The 16454-nt window shown below is 37.0% G+C and overlaps 1 protein-coding gene across 1 annotated transcript in view; it reads right to left on the bottom strand.

Annotated features, from left to right (window-relative positions):
* LOC145662871 (venom allergen 5-like) overlaps window positions 1-16454 on the bottom strand; it is a 125923-nt gene that overhangs the window by 103068 nt on the left and 6401 nt on the right. The window contains exon 2 of the mRNA XM_081728833.1: window positions 4903-5045. Coding sequence (XP_081584959.1) covers window positions 4903-4959 — 57 coding nt within the window. The 5' untranslated portion in view covers window positions 4960-5045. The remainder of the gene's footprint in view (window positions 1-4902; window positions 5046-16454) is intronic.

Raw genomic sequence — 16454 nt, 5'->3', positions numbered from 1 at the left:
CGGTGGCAGCCTTAGCGACTCCACTATTTGTCACAGAGATATAACTCATACATCGTTGGAAAACGTATGGGACAAAGATTCCAACGAAATAACTTTTCCCCCGTGCGTATGACAAATAACCATGTTGCCATACCTCCACAAATTTCGAAAAAGTGTTCTTTTCCTGACTTTTTTATTTTTTTCTTCTTCTTCTTTTACGGGTTGGACACGGGAGGGACAAATGTTACCTTGTTAGAATCTGTGTTCTATAAGCTTTTCAACTAGGTATAGTTCATGAATGTGTAACAGAGGCATCGCTAGGGTTCCTAACGTCAGGGTAGACAACAGTCCATCGAAAACTATATACAGGATTATTCTCGTAGGTCCGATGTTTTTTTTCTCTCTTCTCCATTGTACAAACAGCAATGCAATCGTTGATTGCAAGAGAGAAAGCAAACAAACTGTTGATTGCTTTAACGGTTTTCAAGATATTTACTTAAAATGCATTGTATTTTAAACTATAATGCGTTACTGTTTCGGATATCTAACATGTCCTTCATCAGACACTATTTCCATGATATGATTTTTGGATATTCAAATGTTGAAGCCCTGTAGGTCCTATCCTTCTAGTCCATAGCACCTTAAATTTTGCTCATTTTCATTTTTTTCTCATGATGCTCTATCAGATGTGCTATGTGGTAATCAGATTTCAGCGTCAACTCGTGGGACCTTATTTTACAGTACTATCATTTCTTATTATTGGTTTAGAATATATAAACGTGCGAACTGTATCTTACAAATTCATCGGTGTCAGGCCTAGAGAACGCGGTGACCAGTCAACGAAACCACGGCAACCAATCCATGCACCAGGAAAGTTGGCACCTAATTATTAACGAACTCTTAACTAGGAGGAACATTGTTCTGAAAAAAGTACTAGGAAAGCTTCGTTGGACATGTCTGGAAGCACGTTCTCGTAAATAAACTGTTTGTAACAATCTGTGGTAAGAGTACCATCAATGAAAAAAAAAAGTGTCTTTAAAAATTCGCTCCATTCCATGATTTTATATCTCTGCACTTTCGAATGATAATCCTATAAGGATTTGAATCACTCTAATAACTCGTTTGGTTTGTTAGTCCGCCCATTAACAAAAAAAAAAAAAAAAAAAAAAAAAAAGAGTTGTTACTGAGCAAAACAGTTGATGCAAAGTCGTGGTTCATTGGTTTTGTAACGACTTACGAAATTATAGGCGTTGGTTAGTCATCATCACTGAAGTGTTGCAACATTTGGATCTTGTATATAGGCTATGCTGTTTTTTGTGAAGAATTCTACAGGCTGATAGCTTTCACCGTGTTTCATCGATTTACAGAAGTACATGGTACTCTTTTTTAGTTCTTGGTAACAACTGCTGACACTCTAGTTCACAGAGAAAAATCCGTTTCGGGACAGCGGTATATTGTTCAAATATACGGTATCCTCTTGCTTACTATAGAAATCTGTATGGAGCATACGTTATCCTTATGCTACACAGGCAATGCCATAAGATGTTACATCATGCTGTTGCAGGATGTCTGACATATAACAGTTTTCCGTATATCACATGCATATGTTTATGTTACCTTCGTCAGCTATATGTTATATACATCCATGTTATGTAAGATCCTGACCGCCTACATCGTTTCATACGGAAAGTACACTTATACAGAAAGTATTATAAAACATGAATTTTCAGTTATACGTCTGCTGTACGTTAAGTCCAAAAACTACATGAATTACGCATGTAATCTATCTTTTTAAGTACGCCACCTACAATTTTTTTCCTCAGTGTTGGTGTGCCTTCCCCCATGGTGAAAAGACTACAAGGTGGATGCAATGCAGTGCTACATTCTTATCGCTCTGGCGCATGACGTCATCTTGGTCTCAGACGTGGCCAGCGAGAGTCAGATGAACTATTAACAAGCGCTTGCTCGCTGGTAACTTGCACGCAAACTTCTCTTCTATTTATAGTGATTTTCAACGAAGTAAAAATTTTAGTACAAACAATAATTATATAAACGTAATGTAATCAATGCTTAAGCTAAGTGAATTCAAAGGAAGATATTTACAATAGCAAAAGAAACAGCAATATCAGTTCATATTAAACAACTTTCAAGCTTGAACAAACTAATATTACTTACTACATTTTCTGCTTTTACTTTCTTTTCTTTTCTTTCTTTCTTTTCTTTTTTAAACATCTGAAGTAATACACTCGAGTATGTATAGAGCTGAATAATCTATAACACAGTGTGTCGTTAATTCATTTCATTATTATATATTTATGTATGCTCAGGTATATTTTCGTAACACATTGATCGGTTTTGATTTACTATTATTATTATTTTGCTTGAAAGAGAATTCTTTACTGATGACCCCATATAAATTTTGAGAATATCTCAAGGGAGAATTCATGGTTTTCGTAAATAGAAATGCACGTACGTATATTTTCGTTATGCTTGGACAGTTTTTTTTTCGTTGTTGTTGTTGTTTTAAGTGGTTGCTCCCATGTAAGTTTCGTCAGAATCTTAGGGGAGATTAAAAACTTTATTGAGCAGGGACGCACGTATTTAATATTTTAAACATCGTTTTTATTTTTGATATATAAATCATCTTATTTGAAATCGCTGATCGCTTATTTATAGAATTTGTATTTGAACAAAAGGTTTGGTGAAACTGACAGTTCTCTGAATATTAGTGTCAAAATTTACGCCATATCAAACTGTATCATTAAACATTTGTACGAAAAAAAAAACGTTACATATACTATTGTGTTCTAAAAATATATAGAAATAAATATGTATATACAAAACACCTCAAACGAAGAAATTGCAACATGACTATTTCAAGAAAGAAACAAAATACTAGGCGTAGGTGAAGACGATGTAGGGGTGTTACAGCTAGACTAGAAAACATATAAACCATAAAATTACATAATTTTCTTAATTTTCTTGATAAGTTTTCTCTTTTCTGTCCCGAGGACTAAAGAGGACAAAAGATAAATGCAAGTGAATGATTATGTGGAATTTGGTGGAATGAGAATGCGGGAGTACCCCAAGAAACTCACGGACACGATGTTGTCCACCAGAAACTCACTTGACCGAGAAGCGGACCAGTACCCCTTGCACCAGAGGTGAGCCTTCTGCCACTGAGCCACCGTGTTTCCTTTATTAGTTGAGAATCTACCATATTATAAAATTTACTGCAGTCATTCTTAATTTTGTAATTCTGGAGGGGGCCTCTAAATATGTATATGTAATTATCCAAAGTTATGATTAAAATGAACAAAAATTTTAAAATCTGAGTGTAAAAATGTCCCGACAATGTCGCCCTGACATGGTAGGTGGATACTTCATTCTCTTGATCTAATACATTGTTATATACCATTGTAACCGTTAATCGTTATTACGAACATTTCCATTCGTTAGTTAATTTGAAGTGCAACGTCCCGTTTCAGCACCGAGGCTACAGGGAATGCAGACCTCCAGAATGAAATGGGACCTGACCTACTTTAACGCGTTCAATGCTCTCCATTTGCGTAACTCGAGGGAGGTAAGCCTTCTAGATCATGATGCCTCCCTTCTCGCGTTACATGCCTGCTTCTGTGGGGAAAAGTTTGTCTCAATATCTTATGCAAATGATGATAGAAATGATCACCTCTGTCGGTTCCCCTACCTCATGATTTCGAATCCGGGTCTTGCCTCAAAGTTCGTCTTTTTTAATCGTACTATTGGATTTTTGTATGCAGAATCAACACAAGCTACTGTAGCCCTATATACTATTATTACATACTATTAATACTAAAAAGAAACTACATAATGAAATCGCTTTTTTATAATTTCATTTAACATTGCATTTATTTATTACTTTTATGTAAAACTTACAATATTTTAGGTTTATTTTGTCCTGTCGCCTGCAAGCTAAAATCCATTTCTGGAGACATTCCCCCTCTTTCTGAGGAAATCTAAAGTATTTTATATTAGTTCCCTTAGTTTTTCTATAATAATTACTACAGCCGTACACTGCACAGTTAGTCGATATCATTTAAAAGAACAAAGTAACAAAGAATTTCCACTTGTCACGTAAAGCCGCGCCTTTTCCCCTTGTCTCTTGCAAACCAGATGACGTCACAGCCACGACAGCGCTCCAGGCGACATGCGCATGCAACCACCTTGTAGTCTTTCCACCATGCCTTCCAATGTGCTAGTCTTGTCTTGCGCACTACCAGGCCCGTATCAACGGGGGGCTAGGGTGGGCCTAACCGCTTAAATTTTAACTGGCGCTTTAAAATTTCACGGTGGGCTTGCAAATGAACTATAATATGGCGATAAAGTATAATATGGTTGGGTCGCGCCCCCCTAACTTCTTTGTGCTGGCTACCGGCCTGCGCACTACTAATCTCTTTAAATGTCTGTACCGATTTTGTCACTTAATGCTAATCAGCATCCTCTCTTGGTGTTTGAGGTTATATATTTGCAACTGGGTCAAACTGTCAGGAAACTCATCTTTGCCTTTTTGTGTTGAGTCACACGCCCCTAACCTCATTTAGCTTTACAAAATGATCAACGCGAAATGACAAACTCTTTTTAACCTGAATTTTGACTTGCACTGTATTACTGAATAGTCGTTTCCATCCTAGTTTCTTCTTTAAATCTGCTGCAAGAAATAAAATAAATAAATATTAGTTTGATTAGAAACCTAGCAATAAGGAACATAATAAACTTTTTTTTTTCGTTTTATACATAGTCTTCTTTGCGCGTGTTCCGAAGAAAAACACTACATCGACATAGCAACCGGTAGTGATTCTAGTCCATTCACACTGAATTCCGAAATCCTTAAATAAACCTCTTTACATAATCCTATAAATTAAATAGAGAATAAATGAAACTCACCAGTAAGCATAACAATGTTACTATCTTAACTGCCCATGCTCCTCGATGCAACGACATATTTTAATGTCTGAATATCTGTCCGCTTTTTCATATACGTATTATGCTACTCAAACCAAGCCCCTCTTTAGGTTTGTTTGTATGAACTGTAAGGATTAATATCTCGATTATTAACATCTTCAATATTATATCAAAATATTACATTAATATATATATATATATATATCCTAGATAGATAGATATATAGATATCAGGTGTTCTAAAAATGGCGACCACGGACCACCATAGAGCACTTTTCTACAGCTCTAAATGAAACGAAAATGCTATATGGTGAAATACCCTCCGCGGCCTCCTTCAGCCGCTACAGAGAACTGAAAATTTACTATGTGGCAGCATTGTAGATTAACTTTGAAACATATCATAAGCAGTTACTCTACAAATTTTTAAGTAGTTACATCGATTGTCGCCAGATGGAGTTACAGCTGACAAGCGCTAGTAAATGGAAATTATATTATACATTTCATAACAGTCATATTAAGGGTATCTGAGAATTATATCGAACATGCTGATTGGCTGATCATCTGTTTCAGCATTCTTCATTGGCTTATCCTTTCCGGATTGCAGAATAGGTTGTCATTTCCCGTATTTTCCTTTAATGTGAAAGACGTTGATACTAGCGCCATCTCTTATCATCGGAAGCGTTATATCATGGTCCAAGAAAAGTCACAACGAGCGTAATGTATGTGCATGTGGTGTGTGTGTCTGTGTATTACAGAACTTACAAATTGGATTGAGTTAAGTTGATTTTGAGTTTAACGTCCCGTTCAGCAGCGATGCTATATGAGACGTGGACCTACTGATTAGCGTGGACTCCAAACCACTTGAGATCCCGCCGGGAATCGAACCCGGGTGTCCCGCGCCAAAGGCGCGTACGGCGCATCGGATTGATACAGAAGCAAGTCTAGTGTTACTAACTTGTTTAACGTCACAACAATAAAATGCATTTGTCAATACTTATATTATTGTGGGGAAATAGTATAACTAGAAATTGAAGAAAAAGGCCAATTGAAGAAAACATTTTTTTTATCATTTCTACATTAGTATTATGAAGATAGTACTTTGTGTGAAACAGGGCCAAAAAATGCCAATCCTCTGAAATATTTCGATCCAGAAGTGCCGGCTTTAGTAAATCAATAGGGGTCCTTTAGTTAACTGTTCAAGATTGGAAATCTAGGGATACAGAAACCACTCAGACTTATAGGACGGGCCTTTCCCGAATAATTCTAGAAATTGGCTGTTCTAAAAATGTAAATTTAGGTATTTTGAATGAATAGATTTTTTTCGTGTTTCTTCTTTTTTTTCACAGTGGAAAATATATATTCTTGGATGAGAGTAATGCGGTGTAACTAGGAATATTCTAAGCCCGACCGTAATTCTCTCCACGCCATTTTCAACGCCTGTCGTTTGTGATATATGAAACAAAAAATTGTGTTCAATCTGTCATTTAAAGAAATACCCACTTCGTTGAGCAAAAATCCAGTGAAGATGATTTTTTGCTGCCTTTTCATCATTAGCATCACAATTTCAGATTTTCCATCCCTGCTTAGATCTCAGCTCAAATTTTATATGTCTTTTGTCACCCTAAGAAAATGTCGGTTGCTACTATCATTTGGGGTGTTCAGAGCACAAGGGATTTTAGTTAAATTATCTAAGGTGTGAGAAAAAATGACAAAGTTTGTATACATGGAAAAAGGAGCAGTTTTCTACAATATAAGAAGTATTTACAATATCTGGATATGAACCTTTCAAGCACTGAACGCAGCTTCATACAAAGATCTTAACTATAAAATATCACCAAAATAACCAAAAGTGGATTTGAATCCATTGTGCACTGAATGTCCCATTTAGGAATTACGTTGGATTATCATTTAGGTTTCTTTCTTTTGCCTTAGCTCTTTCAGTTTCTCTTTCCTAATTTTTGTCTGTTTTTGTGGGGTGCTGAGAAACCCACAAAAATTCTACTGAGTGCCCCTCCGGAGTCTGCGATCCTGTTTCGTTTAGTAACAGTGTTTTCAATTATGTAAACTGATTTTAAAATTATATTTTATTTTACTACATTCAGAAACCATTCCACTTGTAATAAACCGTTAGCATGAAATTGCTTGTTATGCTTCCTACATACAGAAGAATAAAACATGACATATCTGCGCATTTCATTTTGTTTTAGTTTAGTATTCCACGACTTTGCTCTGAGATCAAGAGAGGCGATGACAAAGATGATAGTGAACGAAAAGTGAAGTAAGAAATTGGAAGCAAAAAGGAGAACCTTGTACAGGGTGTTTGTCCATAAAAAGTTCACTGGGATTGAAACAAGGGATCTTCCTCACAGTGGGATAATAAAATGAGAATTAAAAATAAATAAAGTATTGCTAAAAGAATTGAATGATCACAGCTTCAATACACATTCATTTGCACAAATCAGTTAACAAGGCATTAATTATGTAAGGAAAACATACTGGATATAGTAGGAGGTGATATTATAGCAACAAACATTTAAAAAAGACATAAATTTCCATTTTCACCAAGCCCGGTGAGAAAGATAATAGATTTCTAATACTTCCGGCCTTAGTAGAAAGATTAATGCTTTTAAGTCATAGTATGAGTAGCTACTGTAGTTTCCAAAGCATCTTCGTTTACGCTTATAATCGCTGTCGCTTTTTGCCTGCTTACTACACGCTCAACCCTGCACAGACTCACAAGTTTCGTCCAGTCGTGGTGGGACTATATATAGAATTATTGTAGAGTTGGTGTCAGGATCATCATTTCAGATTTCGCTTGGGAAGGGACAAGACCTCTTGATACAAACAAACTTTCGCGTTTTTCACTGATTTACTACTATTCTATTGATAAAATCTATATAAATCTCAATCTCAGAAGAGGACAATTGCCCCTTCCTGCCCTCTAAATGACGCCTCTGGTTGGTGCATGTTTTTCACAATATTTTTAATGCTTATCAGTTTGCAGCCATATTATTGATCTGTACAATTATTTGGACATGCACCAAGATAATAGCACTCTAGAATGGATTAAGGGGTGCTGGTGTAGTATTGGCACACTACATTTTGGAAGATTTACAGGTAAATTTGAATACTTTGCATGAAAAGACATATTTATAAGTTACAAATTTCTGCAGGGGAAAAAAATTAAATACAAAGTAATACAGCTGTATTTTATATTTACAAGTATGATTACTAGTGTAAAATCATTAAAAGTGCATTACGAAGGATAAAATAAGTGAGTACATATGAAAGGTGCCTCTGTAAGTTGCTATTTTCCACCGGTGGTGTATTTCTGAATAGTGTACAGAAGTTGTATATAATGTTTACAAGTGGAGCGTTACTAGTATGAAATCATGCCAAGTGCTATTGAAACTCGTATCATTGGCAAAACCCACTTATTTTCACTACTCTCGCTTGGGGGAGAAAGACGAAATTTTAGTCGTTTCTATTATTCACTATAACTCCCTAAACATTGGCGCTAGAGCATCCAAACTTTTTCCGTTTTGATTGTCTCATTGTCTTCTACAATTTAATTCTAGTGCATTTTTGAGCTAAATATAATGAGTTTCTTGTTATTTTCATTTTTACTCAGTTTTGGTTGCGCATGACGCCAGTTCTTTAGCTACAGATTCTTTACAAGATAGAATACGTAAACATGTTCCCTCTAAAAGTTTTTCGTAATTTTATGCTCTTTCAAAAAATGTATAACTTATATTAGTGTAAGACTAATAGTGCCTGAGTTATGAGCGACTTTATTCTGTCATGTGCGAAACTGATCACGGCGCGGTCCAAAAGTTATCTTCCCACAAACGGTAGATATTAACAGCTGATGATGATCTTGTCCGACAGCAAGTATATAATCCTGATGATGAAGTCTGTCTATAATCTAATTAAAAATATTTATTTTTAATATCAGTTGAGAGGCTTTTCGGAAAATAACCCTTATCTAAACACAAAATTTCTCTGAAGAATGAAAAGAGAACTTTCTCTAGTACACAGTCTGAGGAAATGCCCATAAACATTTCCGTACCTGGAAGATCAAAAATAGCCCCCATCAACATGTACGACATCTTGCCAACGTTCTGGAAAGCCCTGGATTGCATCGCGGTAGAACTTGGTGGGCTGTAAAGTGAAGAAAGTATCAAGTGCATTTTGCACTTCTATTAGGGATTTGAACTGGCGTCCTCTAAGGTGATTGTCCAAGGAATAGAACACCTTATAACCGGACGGTGCAATGCCTGTGGAGTATGGCGCATGCAATAGTGTTTCCCACCCAAGGCGTAGATTGGTGTTCCGGGTTATCCTAGCTACGTAGAGCTTAGCGTTGTCCTGTAATAGGAGGACCTCTTTGCGATTCAGAAGTGCTGGCTCGAGAGTTTTGTTTTTCTTGAACACGGCTCAACTGCTGACAGTACACAGTCGCATTGATGTTCTGACCAGCTGGTAGCAGTTCCCGTGCACGATGAAGCGAGCAGTCCAATAAACACACAGGACTTTTTTCTGGTGCAGTGCTGGTTTCGGCTGTTTTGGATCCAGTTTATGGAATGGTAACCAATGATGACGGCACCGTGGAGCTTCGTAGAGGTCCCACTTCTCATCACATGCCAACAACCTGTCCAGAAATGGCTCCTTCCTCAGACGAGACAGCAAAGAAACACATTTGTCTGCAAGCGTTGCCTTTTGGCCCGGAGTCAAATTATGTGGGACCCATCGACCCAACTTGTAGTGCTTCCCAAGTTGATGGAGGTGCTGCCGAATGGTTTCTCCACTCACACTAAATTGTAGTCTCAGGTAGTGACATGTCTGGCCACTGTTCGCCCCAATTGCTGCCTGACGTTTGTTTTGTAAATGTGTTGGTCTTCCGGCAAGTAGTGCGTCTTAGAGTGTTTCGTCACAGTCGTTAAACTTGTTAAACCACCACTGCACTGTCCGCGTAGTCACGACACCCTCATCAAGGGGCTGGCATATCTTCCGCCCCGCTGCAGCGGTGTTTGATCCCAGTTTGAAGTCGTACAGTATACACGTCCTTATGACGCTCTGTGAAGGTCCCATGTTCACCCTTTCCTTCGCAAGTTCATGGTGTAACTGAACTGCCACAAACAGGTAGTATGTTGGATATACATACACCAACAACTGACCTTCGCCTTATCTACATTCGCATTCAACTCACAATGTGAGGGCCAATTCAACACAGACCTCCACAAAAAACGACAGAACTTTCTTGGTTACCTTTATATTTCAAACAAGATAAACAAAATTGTGATGTCTATAATTTATCAGTCAGTCTTATTCGTCACTCTACTCTTTAACTGATTGAATTTTGTATACTCGTTCGGACAACAGCACATTGGAGTGCACAAGAAACCGCGATTCTTACATTTGCATTTCAAACTTACACATTCAAGTTTCTGACAGCTACACCTGGTAATCTTTAAAGAAACCTTGGGAATATCTTCGAGTGTTTTCAAAACTGGCTTCAGAATTTGGTCCTCGAAGTACCATCCGGAGTCTTCTGGCCTTGGTAGATAGATCTCACATTTTGAACGCTTCCCAAATTGCTGTTTGGTAATGGAATCTCTTTATATATTGTTTCAGAGCTTCACTAGTTGGAGGTAATCTCCCCAGGCTGCATTTTCTTAGAAGTAGGAGACTAGCTTCATCACAGATCTTTGCAATAACCTTGAAGAGATTTGTAAAAAACAGTTCTGGATATTCAATATCACTTGCTGAGAAAGAAATCTGTGCTAAGGAAAATAAAAGGTCAAAGTTCTCTGACGTGAGTAAGTAGACAGTTCTTGATCTTTGATGTTACAGATGGATATGACGTTTTGCCGCATCCAAGAGGTGCGTGATAAACCATTGCCTCTCTTCTCATTCTCAGATAACTGGTGGCAAAAGTGGTGAACTCGAATAAACCTTCTTGTCTTTGAAACCCCGCTCTCATGTACAATTATTTACAAGAAATTCTGTCATAATGATGTATCGACAGCAGGAATACATCGATGTCTCTACTCATCACAACAATTCTTTCTGAATTGTGATTCACAGCATGAAGTATCATTTTAGAATCAGCTGCTTCCCCTCAAGATTTTGAACATCGATCTCGAACTTTGAGTTAACAGTTTTCTGATCTTTAAAACTACTGGAAACAACAAAGAAAGTTTTGAAGGTGATAATTTCAGCAATGCATTATCTACTTATGGTCTACTTACTCAGAGAACTGTGACCTTTTATTTTCCCATTTATCAGCAAACACTATTGAATCTGCAGAACTGTTTTTCACAATGCTCCTCAAGGTAAATTTGAAGATCTGTGATGGAGCTAGGTTCCTATTTTTAGGAAAATGCAGCCTAGAGAGATAACCTCCGACTAGCGATGCTCTGAAATAACATAAAAAGAGATCTCATTACCAAACAGCAATTTGGGAGACGCTGATAAATGTGAGATCTATCTACCAAGGCCAGAAGACTCCGGATGGTACTTTGAGGACCAAATTATAAAACCAGTTTTGAAAACATTCGAATATATTACCAAAACTTCTTTAAAGATTACCATCTGTAGCTATCAGAAACTTGAGTGTGTAAATTTGAAATGCAAATGTAAGAATCGCGGTTTCTTGTGCATTCCAATGTGAAGTTGTCCGAGATTTCTTAAGTATATGGTTTCCTTCTATTACCTTTGTTATTATATATTTATTGTATTATAGCAGCTGTACACAATTTTAATAATAGGCAAGTGCTTCTTCTGTAAATAAGATTTAACAGTTTAAACGTTAAAATACATGAATGGAAAATTGTTCATGATTCTCTCTTGAAGGCAATTCTGAAATCTGTTTCCTGCTCTATTCCGCTCAGTACCAGTGTAGTACATAAATCGAAGGACTTGTAGCTAAAACGACCCTTGTCGAAACAAGATTTTTTCAGAAAAAATAAATAGAAAACTGCATTTTTGTGTATGTTTTAGAAGGTATCAGAGACGCGTATAAATAAAATGATTTGCAGTTTCTCATACTGTGTACTAGAGAAAGCTCTCTTATCGTTCCTCAGAAAAATTGATAGGAGTTATTTTCTGAAAAGCTCCTCAACTGATATTAAAAATGGATATTTTTAATTAGATTATAGACAGACTTAATCATCAGGATTATATACGTGCAGGCAGACAAGATTATATATATATATATATATATATATATATATATATATATATATATATATATATATATATATATATATATATATATATATATAAATCATCATTAGCTGCTAATATCTACCATTTGTGGGAAGGTAACACTTGGGCCGCGCCGTGATCAGTTTCGCACATGACAGAATAAAATCGCTTATAACTCAGGCACTATTAGTCTTACACCAAAATAAGTATACATTTTTTGAAAGAGCATAAAATGACGAAAAACGTTCAGAGGAAACATTTTTTTCCTAATTCCATCTTGTAAAGAATTTGTGGCTAAAAAACTGACGTCATGCGCAACCAAAACAGTAAAAATGAAAATAACAAGAAAATCATTATATTTAGCCCCAAAGCACACTAGAATTAAATTGTAGAAGACAATTAGGCAAATAAAATAAAAAAAGTTTGGATGCGCTAGCTCCAATGGTTACGTAGTTATAGTGAATATTAGAAACGACTAAAATTTCGCCTTTCTCCCCATCCTCCTTCCCTCCCGCGAGGTGCTTTTTCTGGCATCCGGAAATTTTGTGATCAGTGATGGGTATATATTCAAAAAAATATCGGATGCCAAATTGTTACATGATTTGCCCTTAAACTCGAAAAGGAGAGCCCTTTTGTCAAGTTGACGCCTAGACTTTATTTCGGATTAATTACTAGATAAAACTACACTGATTTAGCTAGAATACATATTTTTGTAGAAACTATTTGGTTTAACTTGGTAAATATTTGCTCTTCTGTCAGCAAGTTTTATTTTTGTACCGATACTAATAGATGGTGCCAGTATCAACTTCTATAGACCTTAACTGCCATTTGGAAAGAATCGACATAACTATTTGATAGTAGGTTACTTTTATGCTTCTTTATCTGCAATGCGATGTTGCCACATAATGGAAATCGCGTCTTCAGTCAATCATCCGAAAAGTATATAATTATAAATGTTTTTTGCTTGATTTTGACCTGCAGAATAGTGATCTGTGATCCGTGTCAAACGATAAGCCGTGGCAAAACCGGCAAACGATAAACCTTGATAGGAGTGGACACGGAATCTTCTGGCGCGATGTCGGAAGTGTTAAGGATCGTCAGCAGTACGTCTCTCGTACTCGGGAAAACGCATGTTTCGATGTTTTCTCTCATGATTATAAGTGAAGAAACCGTTAAATATACCGTGACGAAATACATATCAACACGGTATGTGTATATCATACACACATTAGTTCGAAAACAAAGAAACTTGCTATCTGTCTAGTTGTCTGGCTGTCTTTCCCTAACACTTCCACCTTTCCTCCGTTGCACTGATGTCCGTTGCACTGATGTCAAGGTTTACATCCTGCCTACTTTGGACTCTTCTTGAAATCAGAGTATATCTGAAAAATCTATTGAAAACGTATCTGAGAATTACACCGTATAGGGAGTACCCTCTACACCTATTCACAATTGATGAAATATGCACTTTTGGATTGTGTATGCGTGGCTTCCTTTACGCTGATAAGAACCACACGCCCATGTTGATTACCTCAATAAGATGCTATCTTTGTTTAGGTATGGAAAGCCTGCTCGTAACACACAATAGAGTAATACAGGTCATCAGGTTTCAGAGCCAATATTTTGTTTATTGGTAGAGGCATATGATCCAAAGTTTGTTATTCATAAGAGGACGTATCTTCCTCTAAGAACAAGAATAATTGTTCCACGACCAAAAAGTTTTCAACTCAAGACTTTATATCAGGAATCATTAAGAAGAAGACGCTGTGACAAACATACATTAGCCTGGAAAGTAGGCAATTTGCTCAACAACACATGGGACGAAGAAAATTCTCCAAGATTTGCATCTATGAAAACAATTAAACATCTACAGCTAAGAAACATGATGAATGATGTGATCAACACCAAAGGACAAGCGAAGACGCTAGATGACACCATAGACGCCGGTGGACACAAACGACGCCCAAAGATGAAACAAGTTTCTACTATCAACTTAAGATGTTCCCACGTCGAAACTTTGAGAAAGTCAACCAGATTTTCAATCAACGAAATTTGACCAGCAAGAGAAGCGAAATCAAGAAACACTGGACGAATATAGAGGTAGTACATGGGAAAAGAAGAGGATCATATGTAAGTCTAGAATAGTATTAGTGATATTAGGTCACTCTGGTGAAAGCCTTTCGTATTGATTTTTTTTTGTTCACTCAGCAAAGTGCGAATAGACTGCGCGAGTCTTTCTTCTTCGGACACCGTGAGTGTAAGTGCCTTACTGTTTCCTTTTTCGAACACAAATGAAACAATACCCTTATTTTTTTTTCCTGGGACTATTCTATCTCCTTGATAAGCTAGTCAGGCCGAAAACGTTCGTATTTCGCGATATAGGAAATTAGAGAATTTACTATTTATAGACATTCAACAAACTTAGAGTGATTGATTAAATAAAATATTTAAAGAATTTTTAGAATATTTATTCATATTATTTTTAATTAGTCGTTGTTATATATTAAAATATACTACGAACATAAATTGCTTTAAACTAATTTTTTTCTCTCCATGACCATCATGACTACAACATACACTAGCACAACAAGACCCCTTGACACAGAAATCGCAATTCACAATTGGAAATCTGGCATAGCATTAGCACAGCGGGGACTTAGTATTCATGTCTCCCAATATATCTATCAACTGTTTCGCATTCTCTTTTGATTTCCCGTTCGACACGGTAAAAAAGAATTCATACACGCGATTCCACCAATATTTAGAATCGACTAAAAAACAGATACCGAAGTTAGAAAACAGATGTTAAATTTAATCCCTTGTCATTTTATTATTTCGGAAAATAACTCTGTTACTTGCCAGTCTAAAATAAACAAACTATTTTTATTTGCTTCTTTACTAGGACTAGGAAGCTTGGCCCTTTCTTTCTATAACGCTTATCAATTACATGGTCTAAATCACGTAGTTGAACGTCATGACAAAATCATGGAATTCGAACTTCAACAAATGAAAAACAATTTTAATAAAGCTCTTTCAATTCAGTATGACGTCATTCTCGTCATTTAAGGATCATTTGAATCTTTGAAACTGGCAGTGACGTCCCTTATTCCAGATTTCAAATCTAGGTTATTTACATCAGGGCAAACATATTAAATTAGAACAACCAGAAATGGCTTATTTGAATGAAAAACAACTCTATCCTCTTTCTCATGAAAAATGCATTTGGAAAAGTTATCTCTTCCCATGTGATACACCTCAAATATCAACTACACCAGTTTTTAGATGTATAACTGATCTGGTGTATAGAAACACGACACAATCATGTACAGTAAAAGCATCTCAAACGAACTCCAAATTTATTTATCTTTTCACCCTAGTAGGTATTTTGTTCTCAGCATTAACAACTGTTCATGTTGTCTCTAGAAATGTCCAAACACCGGTTTATTAAAATAATTCAGACGATCAACACAGAGCTTATTTCTTATCTTACAATGCGTTCGATTCAGTGGTAGCAAATCAAATAATCTTACAAGTAACACTTCACATCGTTGCTGCCGGTCTGACGCTAAACTATACATTTTCGGAAAGCACTAGTCCTAAATAGGATAACTACACAGTGCGACGGTCAGACGTTGCCGCGTTCAGGACTTATGGAGCGTCAAACATTAACATGGGGTTTATGAGAGTAACCATAGCAGTCGTATTATTTCATGCTAATTCGTCTTGCATTTGAACTCTGTGCTAACATTTGTGTTGTAGCAGTCGTATTATTTCATGCTAATTCGTCTTGCATTTGTACTCTGTGCTAACATTTGTGTTGTTTTTGTGTTTTTTAGGTATGCGTTGTAAGATGGATCCGAAAGTGGTCGTTTGGGCTCTGGTGGCCGAGATCGGGACAAATGAGCGTAATCCAAATTTGGAAGAGCAAAGGATGGTGGCACACATCAAGTCTCTTTTGACCAGCGGGATGGAAGTCGTTGAAGAGATTCGTACGCTCGGCTTCGGTGACAGTGATGGTGACCAGGGGGACGGAGACATGGATTTTGGAGACGAGGAAGACCAAGAGCAGGAGGATGCAGAGATGCCTTCGTCATCGCAGCAGTCTCATACGTCTTCCGCATCTGGCTCATCAGCGTCAGAATACCTGCCCTCTCCTGTGAAGAAGCCGAAGTTCCAGGATCAGCCTCCAGAAGACTCCAAAATGACACCAGAGCAGTGGCGCGAGTACAAGGCAAAAGCCTATGCCTACTGGACGGTAAATCCAAAAACAGGTAGGCCTTGGAACACAAAGACCGGTCGTGCTACCCACTCGACTCTGCAGAATCA

This window comes from Thermobia domestica, chromosome 1, assembly GCF_964235325.1.
Source record: "Thermobia domestica chromosome 1, izTheDome1.hap1.1, whole genome shotgun sequence".
Classification (NCBI taxonomy): domain Eukaryota; kingdom Metazoa; phylum Arthropoda; class Insecta; order Zygentoma; family Lepismatidae; genus Thermobia; species Thermobia domestica.
Note: the sequence above shows the minus strand (reverse complement) of the source record. Positions and strands in the feature narration are given on the sequence as shown.